This window comes from Dipodomys spectabilis, unplaced genomic scaffold (genome assembly GCF_019054845.1).
Source record: "Dipodomys spectabilis isolate Male_0828 unplaced genomic scaffold, ASM1905484v1 ptg000030l, whole genome shotgun sequence".
Classification (NCBI taxonomy): domain Eukaryota; kingdom Metazoa; phylum Chordata; class Mammalia; order Rodentia; family Heteromyidae; genus Dipodomys; species Dipodomys spectabilis.
The window spans coordinates 3,098,777-3,109,829 of record NW_024870707.1 but is presented as its reverse complement, the minus strand read 5'-3'; the positions used below and the strand labels follow the sequence as shown (position 1 = coordinate 3,109,829).

Sequence of the window (11,053 nt, the reverse complement as noted above, 5' to 3'; positions counted from 1 at the left end):
GAATATCAAATGTGACTGATACAACACAGAAAGTATCTAAGTGCTTAAAATGTCATTTCAAGGCAAGAGTAACTCAGAAAAAAATGTACCAATAGAATTTCCTCCTCCAAATCTTTTCCCAACTATGCAATTTCAAAGGTCTAAACTTGCCTATGTTTTTTCATTCTTATCTAATGCAATCTGACACTGACTTTCTATGTGTTTCTGGCTTTAAAATAGTAGTTTCCCTGAACTGTTAAGTGTATCATCTTTCTTAAGAGCTCCTTTCCCACATAAGTGCCTATATTATATTATCAAAGCTTATTCCACACACCTGGTAAGAAGATGTGTTTGCAATCACATTTGTTCAAAACTGTATCCTTAAATATTATGTAGTTCTATATATAACATTTCCAATAAATTAGCTTCTCCTGAAAATTTATATTGGAAAATACTAAATCTGTGTATGAAAACTGCATGATTTATTTTTATCAGTTTAACTTTAAATAGATCTGTATTTCTGAAATACAGGAATTTTTGTGCTAGTATATTCAAATTTAGTGATACCTGATAATCACTGTAAATGTCATAAATTTGTGATAAGTTTTATTACACTGTTATTCTATTCAAATATTTAGCTGTTTATATGATTAGCATAATCAAGCTAAAATGAATTCTGACTCTGGGAAGTAGCTCAAAAATTAACAGATGTTACAAATCTAAATTTCAAAAAAGTAAAAGTAGTGGTATTTTGCTTATTTTCTGATACCATAAAAAAATAGAAATTTGTTTTAAGTCAAGTATTGTAAGATCTATTATCTGTAAATCGGATGGTAAGAAAACAATAAATGAATCTTTGTCACTCAAAATTCTAATTGTCTCTTGTTATTGAATTTAGAGAAAAGCAAACACTGCTGTAGCAAACCTTTGCTCTATTGGTGTTGTTTCATAAAAATTTCATGTTGATTCATAGAATTACTACAAAATTTTCATGCTGTGATTTACAGAGCAGTTTTATACTTTTATTTCCCATGGCTTATATTTTCAGCTTTTCATCTTCATTGATTGCAGTGTATGAAATATATATTATCTGTAGTAAAGGTTACCAGGTTCCATTTCATTTTTTACATTATTTTTCACTGATGAATGGAAAACATAACACATATTCAGTTGTGTTTCCATTTTTTGATAGGCTGAAAATGTTTTTAACCAAAGTCAAGTATTTCACTGAAAATACATAAAATATATTAGATTAACAAACCTGCAGGTAGAGAAATCATTTATTTTCATAATGTTGATTTGCTATAAATTACTGGATTAAGGTTTAAACAAGCCAGAATTTAGTTTACCTAATAATGTGAAAAAATCTTCAAGCTCCTAATATTCATGAAACCTTAGAAAATTGATATAGTGACTATAACTTACATTTATTTTAGCTGAAACACAGGGTGGAATATACATATACAATTGAGTGTTTAGAATCTACCAATTTATACTGTAATAATATTATGAAAGTATATGACTCTTGCTTTTAGTAGAGATTAATCAGAAGTGTCAAAGCCTCCTAATTTGGGAGTTATGATGAAAAATCATTAAGATAATATTTATTCCAGCTTATTTCATGTTTTTGGTTTTGTTTTGTCTTGTTTTTTGGATCGTGGCACTTGGACTCAAGGCCTAAGCACTGTTCCTGGGCACTTTTGCTCAAGCCTAATGCTCTACCACTTTGAGCCACAGCATTGGAGATAAGAGTCTCATAGGCTTTCCTGCCAAGCTGGCTTTGGACTGTGATCCTCAGATCTCAGCATCCTGAGTTGCTAGGATTACAAGGATGAGCCACCAGGCCCTAGCTTATGACAAATTTTCTCAATGGAAATGTAACATTATATTTTTACCAATACATAGATTGTTCAGTTTATAAATAAATTGCATATCTCACATTAGTAGTCAATATACATTTTTGATAATGCCTATTTCCATTCAAGAGTATACATAATGACAGGGAAATGAAATTTAAAATCTTTCTTTCAAATTACTTTTTCTTTTTTTTTTCTTTCTATCTTGAAAGAGGAAAGAATGTTTATTGTGAGCATAATGAACTTCAGTGGCAATCAAAGAGTGTTAGTCAATGATCTTTTCCTTTTTGTACTGGTAAGAAAGGAACTAGAGGAATAAGGTCCAATAGTAAGATTTGGTTGTCAGACAGTCTTAAAAGACCATCACACCACAGTGGGTTCCAAGATATTGTGTTTCACACCTGTCACCCTAGAAATGGGGAAGGCAGAGATGGAGAATCATGTTTTCCTGCCAGACCTCAAATACTTCAGAAGATAGTGATACCCGTGCCAAGCAACACAAGCTGGACAAGGTGTCCATAGAACAATTAGAGAGTAAAGTGGGGAGAATTGAAATGAGAAAGCATTGGTGGGGAATATAGAGTGAGATACTAGGTAGGTGAAATTATGCTGAACACCATTTGGGAATTACAAATTAACATCTCAATGAGATGCTACTAGGCCTCTATTTGACTCAATTCATGGGACAGGGAGCCACCATGCCAACCACAACAAGTTGGGCTGGATGACATGTTCTGGTCATCTCAGACCCATGGGAAATGTAAATAGGATGATCCATATTCAATTGGCTGGGTGGTAAATGTAAGACCCCATTCTACAAAGAATTAAAATCAAAATGCTGAGGAGATGGGAAAATCTTCAGTTCAAACACTAATATTACACGGGGAGGGCAAAGATAAGTGAGATAGAGGGGAAAAAGAGAGAGAATAAGAAGGAGAGAGAAAAGAGTTGGGAGGAGGATTGAACAGGGAGCTGAGGACCATTTAGCTAATATAAACACGAGAAAGACTAATCACAAATTGGAACTCCTGGACAAGTTGGAATGATCAAATTGACATTTCTCTTTAAAAATGAGGTTGACAGATCCATCCACTCACAATGACATTTACATTTCTATTCCCTATTTTTATTGAATGGCTGAAAGATGTATAACAGTGAAGTTTTATAAAAGCCCATTTGGAAAAATGAATTGGTTGATTGAACAATTAAACCTGTTTTTCTTCCTCTCTTAACCATTCTTATTTTTCTCTTTCTCTCCTGTTTTCCACCATGGTTTCCATGGGCATTTAGAAAATGAAATGAGGGAACAACATAACATTGGTGGAGAATATCCAGTGAGTAAATAGCACCTGAAAATATGCTAAGTACTATATATCATTATGGAATTACAAATTACCCTTTCAATGACCTATCACTATGCATGTATTAGAATGATCACATTTCAAAACACAGACTACACATATGAGTTACGTAGAGAGGGAATGAATCCAAAGATCTTTTTTATATAGCTGCTAACAATACATACATGCACAGTGGAACACAGGCTTGTGTTCAACACATTGAACAATCTTCATAAAGGCCAGACGTATAGCCTGATTATTTAATAAACTAAGCATACATTATGTCTGCACAGAAACAGACGTAACGATGTTTATACTCACTTTATTCCTTACTCCAAATCCTGGGGAAAAATGTATAGATGGCTGCAGTAGCATACTGTGTACCATGTGGATGATTCTGAGCTTACAGTGCATTGTATTATGATTTTTGATACAACAGGTTTCTTAGGACTTAATTCTATCATAAATAGAGGAATATTTAGAATATGGTTCCATTATTTCTTTTTTACTTTATGATTGGTTTAGAGAGACAGTGTTTTAATGTAAGAGAAAGAATATCTGTACAGCACTATAAAGAAATGAGTCATTGCTGGTTGCTCTTGGCTCATACCTGTAATCCAAGGTATTTGGGAGGCTTAGAGCATAAGATTTACAGTTGGAGGTTAGCCTGACCAGAAATGTTTCCTAGACTGGATCTCAAAAATGACCAGCAAAGACTAGCACTGGAAGTGCGTTTCAAGTCATAGACACCCGAGCAAGAATGAGGCTCTGAGTTCGAGCCCTAGTACTCCAAAGAGAACAAAGGCGGATAGACGGAAGAGCGAGACAGATATAGGCCAACATGTCCCATACTCATATACTGCTCTGTTAAATGATGCTTCGTGTGTGCAGCTACTTAAAGATATACTAAAAATGAATGAAGAAATACATAAAATATTTGCAAATCAAAACTGGTGGTGATAAAGAAGGCTCTCACATTGCTTGGCTTTATAAAACTGTTCTGCTATGAAAGATACTCTCTCCTCCTTCAAACATGCTTCTTAAACATCACAGATTAAAAGCAATCATCTATTTCCAAACATACAATCAAAATACATGAAGAATTAATATTTTGTCAGGCATTTCTACCCTTGTGGCTAGAATGCTATCATTCAGAATAGACAACACATGAATTCAAACGAAACATTTATGAACAGATGGATTTATAAACCGAATGTATGGCAAGAATGACCTCAACTATTTTTCAATTTCAAAACTCAGGAAATGGTGACATGCTGGTGAACCTCAAGGTCATGAAGTGACACAAAACTGGAGTGCACACATGCTGAGTGACTCAGTTGATCTGAGGTACCTTGAGTGTTCAAAGTCATACTCAATAGCTGTAGAATTATGGTTATCAGACTGGAATGAGGTACAATAGTGGGTTATTGAATGGACAGAGAGTTTCAGAATTTGAAGATGGATTTCTGTAGATGGACAAGAGTGTCGACTGTATAAGACTGTGATTGAATGGCATGCAATGTACTATACACATAAAAATGGTATGAATAATAAATTATTATAAATTGGCCCATCATTTCAATTGAACAAAAATAGTAATAATGGATGATAGAATAATATTTTCTAAAATGCTATGTTTTAGTAAATGCTAGTTAGATCTGCCAACATTTAGATAAAAATTGTTTATACAAATTAAAGCTCTTTGGGTATCCAATAGACTGTCAAATTTTATAATAATCTTATATTTATATTAATTGCACAATTTATTTTCAAATAGATGTATATTTTCAGAAACTTTGTGAAAAGATTCCAAAGAGTTCCCATACACTCACACTTAGTTTCTCAACTTATCATCTCAAATTAGTATGACACATTTGTCAAAATGATTACTAATTGTGATTTATGACTTACTCACGTACTTCAAATTCATTTCCTAATCGCTTCACATCCCTATTTAGGGCAGCAAATTCATTTACTTATCCCATTTCCTTTTGCATACTTTGACAGTGACCACTGCTTGATATTTTCCCATTTTGAATGACCTTGCCAGCTCTTGGGAGATTAAGTTATAGACTTCTTTGAAGTTTTCAGTTGTGCTGAATATTTTTTTCTCAAGATTAGCATAAAACTTTGTGACAGTTCAAAGCACGGAAGTGTCCTTTTCATCTTGTCAAGTCAATGGGCACATGTAAGTACTACATAAACATGAGTGATGGAATCATTCATCTCTTGATGATACTTCCTTTGTTCAGTGCACATAGGACCATCCTGTCAGATTGTGCCAATCACACTTAAAATTTGAGAGAGAGAGATACTATAAGACTTTGAGCATACATTCATAAAAATAATTTTGAATTTTATCCCCAGAAGTTTTTCATTTTTCTCCTCCAGTCATTCATTTTTACTAAATTATTGATGACTGTAGAGTCTTTGGTACACATACACACACACTGACCAATTGATATATGTACATTAAAAATTCCAATCCCCTGTTTTCACTGTATTTGATGTTGATATAATTTGTGGAGACGAAGGGAAAAAACAAATTGTTTAAATAGTGCTACAGGTGGACCCCATTGCAACAATGAGACGTACAAGACGTTATGTTGAAAAATGAACTTTACAACTTTGGCTGGGGGAGGCAGGGGAGGTAGGGAGGAAGAGGGAGATTGGAAGGGATGGGAAGGGGAAACAAAGGAGGAGGAGGAGGCAATAATGCTTGATAAGAAATGTACTCATTATCTTGCCCATGTAATTGTAACCCCTCTGTATGGTATTTTCACAATAAAAAAATTACAATACTTTTGGTTAAATTTACTGTGAGGTTGTTAATGTGAGGTTTCTTTCCTTATATATTTGGCCATCAAATAGTCTTTCAAATGATCCATGTCTACAGTGAATAAATTCAACATTGCGTGGGTGCTGTGTGAATTCTGTCACTCACATCCTTTATACCACACAGGACATTCTCACACATATTCACAGATTGTCCATTTCTTCCATGATCATTTTATTTAAGATTGCTATTAGAACAAAAGTGTGAGTGCTACATTGTTTTTATTTATTCTAGATAAACATTGCATTTGCTATTCTGAATGTCATTTTAGTTGAAGTAATAGCCTACCTTTTGCATAATAGAAGACAAAATACAGATTAAGTTCTTTACCTCACCTGGCTCCTGTTTCTCAATTGGGAGGGAAGAGACACTTTAGGGAAATGCGTTTCCCAGACACCTATATTTTCTGTCATTCTTGTTAAGTATATCACCAGGGAATAGAGGGGAAAAATGAAAGTTAAAATCCCGTGCAAGGAGTGGTTAGAGAAAATATCAAATGATTCTGGAACCAAGTGAAAACATAAATTCCTCTTGGAGATCCAAGAGATCCTGATTTCAGAATTATCAGATATTAATGAGAAGCACTTTAAAAATTCTCATTAAAGTAAATAGTTCCCAAGTTATTTACGAAGAAAGAAAGGAGACACTAAACTCCCTCCATTGTTACCAAAGCTTGTAAGATGTCTTTTAATGTCACCAAAGCTGGTAAGCTATCTTTTAATGTCACCATGTCTCATACTTGCAGAATAATAATAGCACAACCAGTTCCTACAGTATGTCAGGCATGTGTAGAAACAGGACTTGTCTAAAATGGTTTACAACCCAGAAAAAGAAGGCGACAATCAAGACATGCATGGTATTTCTTAGTGCTAACAACATTTACAAGGTAAGCACTGTTAGATATTTTACTTAAGCACCATTAGATCATTTTAAAGTTAATTCTATTGAAATGTCACCACTCTGAAATTGTCCCTGAATTTCTCTTCAGCAATGGTAATGCTACTATGAATATAACAAGACTCAGACATCCCTGTTTCTCAATGCCAGCCAGATACACAATATTATGAAACAGGCTTAATCTGAATCTATCTGCAATCTCTAAATACTGTCAGGTTGCCGTATGTCAATAATTAGCAAAACTGATGACTGTTCTCTACAAATGTCATTTTTTTAGCTGCATATATCGTTGTAATGTATGTAAATAATTATATGTAGATACTTGAACAGATTATATTTCTGTTACTTATTTTAGAAACCTAAAATATATTTTACATTTGTATGTTGAAATAAAGCCAGTCTATCTGTTAGTGTGGTGAATTCTGTATTCAAAGATCATCAAGTTCTATCACTCAATCAACAGTGTACTCACCATTGTATTCAAGCCTCAGGATCTGAAATAATGGCCCAACAGTGCCAGCACACTGCCTGTCTACACAGAGTTGGGATGGCTGAGTGATAGGACAATGTGAGCCCCAATCTTCTAAGGTAGGACGTTTTGCAACTTCATTTTTAATTTAGTGTAACACACTTTCAATGTGGACAAGTTGAATCATTTTAAGGGAAATGAAATTTCCATACTGAAATCAGATACTATAAGTACTACGCATTTATAAATAGCTTACAAAAGGATTTAATGTATAGAATCCTGTGGGTATATAAGTATATAGCACATAATTCATTTTAGTAAAATGTCATCCTACAAACATCGCATCAAAATGCGAATTTCAGTTTCTAATGTATTTAGAGATGATTGCATTTAACATGTGCAACTCGCCACTGCATATGAGCATTTTCAAAAATATAGCATAGTATGTATTTATTTATTTAGTACTGTGGTGGAAGTTGGACTTCCTTCATGTCTTTTGCTACCACTGAAAGGGCTGCAGCAATGGTCTTAGTGTCTTTCGTGGCTCCATCTATGAGAAATTCAACCTCTGAACCAATGTCTTCAGCAGTTTTTTGCTGTGTCTTTTTACAATCACTCCCTTAGAGTCTGCAGACTCCTGAGCATCTATCAAAACATGTGTAACTGACATTCTCTCGCATTCCTTAGTGACGTTGTTTAAAGACATTTACTAGAAAAATTGTGCTACAAATATCAAAGGTTCAAAACTTGTACAACTCCAATTCTAATTTAAATGTAACTGAAAGTAAAACCAAGCAAATCTGTACTCTCTTTATATTTTTAATTAGGAGGATACCTTTGAAAATCATTTATTTGCGCATCTTTCTGGTAACATTTGACTTGTCCGTGAAATATGTTTATATTTTTAAAATTTATATTTTTAGAAATAATAATTTTTTCTGCCTGTCTTTTAAACATATTGTGAAATTTTGAATGTAATATTTACCTATATGTAATATATTATGTAAATATATACCATTATATAAAATGTAATGTGTATTTGCATATGTATTAATAGATTTAACATACATAAATGCATTTCTAAATATAAATATAATATTTAATAAAAATGATACTGAACATTATAGATATATTTAGATTAAATTAGCATGAGTAGTAACAATAGAATTATGTTAAAAATACTTTAAAACATATTATTTGTGTTTAATACAACTACTCATATGAATATTGTGATAAATGTAATTGAATTTTTTACAATTATATGTATTAACAGTTATATGACTGTATTTACTATTATTAATAAATTCTAGTAAATATGTTAATTATGTATTTATTAATAGTACATAAATGTTTATTAAATATATTTACAAATATATTTAAGATAAACAAAACATGAACTTAAAGTATATAAAATATGAATTTATAATAAGTATGTTATGCAATAAATAAAATATTTTAGAGATTAAACTACAAGTTAATGTCAATTCTCTTTATATTTCCCTTTCTTCACCTGACATCTAAAAGAAGATATTTACAAATATAAATGGTGAGAATTAGACTGAAATTGTCAGTTCTGACTGAAGATACAGACATTATTTCTAAGCACCTGGTGTTTCATTATAAATCTTCATAGAAGATCTTTTCTGGTTTATGTCACTTGTTCTGTACTTTATTTCATGTTGTGATCACTGTCTGCTTACTTTGCATGAAAATTTGTTGAAGAATATAGAACTAATGCAATGGAGAGGCAAACTTAAATAATATGAATTTAACCAATGTAAGAATTTACCATAATTCTGAACTAACTGGACAAAGCTGATGGTTCTTCATTTCTGAAATGAAGAATATTCACTATTTTTGTCACAACTTCTGCCACTTTTGTTCACTCTGCATCTGTAGGACTGAGAGTGTGCACCTAGATTTTATTGAGGATAATAGTCTCTGATGTTTAAATAATTACATTGCAGTATTCAAAATATGTATCTCAAATGTTGCTTATAACAATTGTCAAGTCTGCAAATAATGTCAAAGCATAGTAAATTAAATTGTGTGACATATTTCCCAGTGTATTCATCATGTTTTCCAATTATTTATAATAGATCCTTGTCAAAATTAACAAGATTGTTGCCTCCTAAGAAATTACATAAAATAATACATGCTTCATTTAAAAAACTGTTTTCCCTTTCATTACTTCTATGTGCAATAGGCAAATTGCATTTCATAATGTTAAATTGATAACTTCAGTAAAAATCAACTTCATAACTAAAAACATAACTGCTCCTTTGCAGATTTCCTTTTTTCTTCTTTTTCTTTTTCGTTTTTAATTCTGTAAACTGTGTTACTCAGCACCAACTGAAACAATGCCTAATAACAGCAGTGTAACTATATTTATACTGTTAGGGCTAACACAGGATCCCCAAAAGCAAAACCTCGTGTTTTTCATCTTCTTAACTTTCTATGGAAGCACCGTCGTGGGAAATACGCTCATCATGGTGACCATCAAGTTCAGCAGGACGCTCGGCAGCCCCATGTACTTCTTCCTGTTTTATTTGTCCCTTGTTGATTTCTGCTTCTCCACATCCATAGCTCCAAGGCTCATTGTGGATTCCCTCTCCACAAAGAAAATCATTTCCTACAACGAGTGCATAACCCAAGTCTTTTCACTCCATCTATTTGGTTGCATGGAGATCTTTATCCTCATCTTTATGGCTGCTGATCGCTATATAGCCATCTGTAAGCCTTTGCACTACTCAGCCATCATGAGAAGACAGGTCTGTGTCATCTTGACTGTGTTTGCCTGGACTGGGTCTTTCATACATGCCTCTTCTCAGATTGTCTTGCTGGTAAAATTGCCTTTCTGTGGACCCAATTTAATTGACCATTATTGCTGTGATGTGCAGCCCTTGTTGAAACTTGCTTGCACGGACACTTACATGGTCAACCTCATGATAGTGTCCAACAGTGGAGCACTTTGTTCATGCAGTTTCTTGATTTTGATGATCTCGTATTTTGTCATCTTGCATTCACTGAGAAATCACAGTGCAGAAGGAAGGAAGAAAGCTCTCTCCACTTGCTCTTCTCACATCCTTGTAGTTATAATATCCTTTGTTCCTTGTATATTCATGTATACACGTCCTCCAACCACGTACTCTGTGGACAAGATGGTGACAGTGTTTTATACCATTGGCACACCCTTTCTCAACCCACTGATTTACACACTGAGGAATGCAGAGGTGAAAAATGCCATGAGAAAGTTATGGAATGTTAAAACCATGACCAATTGAATGCAGATATCAAATATGACTGACTTATTCCTCACATCCAATTGACAAGAAGAAAGATATATTTGTGATCACACTTGTTCAGAATTGAGTAACCTTAAATATAATGTCGTTCTCTCCCCTTAATTCTTTATATAACATATTTCCAATAAATTGGTGAGACTTCTCCTGATCATTTATACTAGAGAAAGCTAAATCAATTTATCAAGACTACATGATTTGTTTACTGTTATTCTAAAGGTGGTGTACAGTGGGGTTACAGTTACACAAGTCAGATAATGAGTACATTTTTGAGCAGTGTCACTGCTTCCCTCATTTTCTCCCAATTGTTCTTCCCCAAACACACCCCCACCCCCGTATAGTTCATTTTCAACAGTGTCTAGTGAGTATCACTG

At 33.4% G+C, this 11,053-nt stretch overlaps 1 protein-coding gene across 1 annotated transcript; it reads left to right on the top strand.

Annotated features, from left to right (window-relative positions):
• The first annotated feature begins 9,737 nt into the window (after nucleotides 1-9,737).
• Nucleotides 9,738-10,661, top strand: LOC122105206 (olfactory receptor 4C11-like). Its single transcript, XM_042676355.1, has one exon. The coding sequence runs from the start codon at nucleotides 9,738-9,740 to the stop codon at nucleotides 10,659-10,661; it is 924 nt and encodes a 307-aa protein (XP_042532289.1).
• Nucleotides 10,662-11,053: the final 392 nt, after the last annotated feature.

What these genes read in the sequence shown, in the direction of transcription:
- LOC122105206 (XM_042676355.1), top strand. Translation starts at nt 9,738, where the DNA reads ATGCCTAATAACAGCAGTGTAACTATATTTATACTGTTAGGGCTAACA.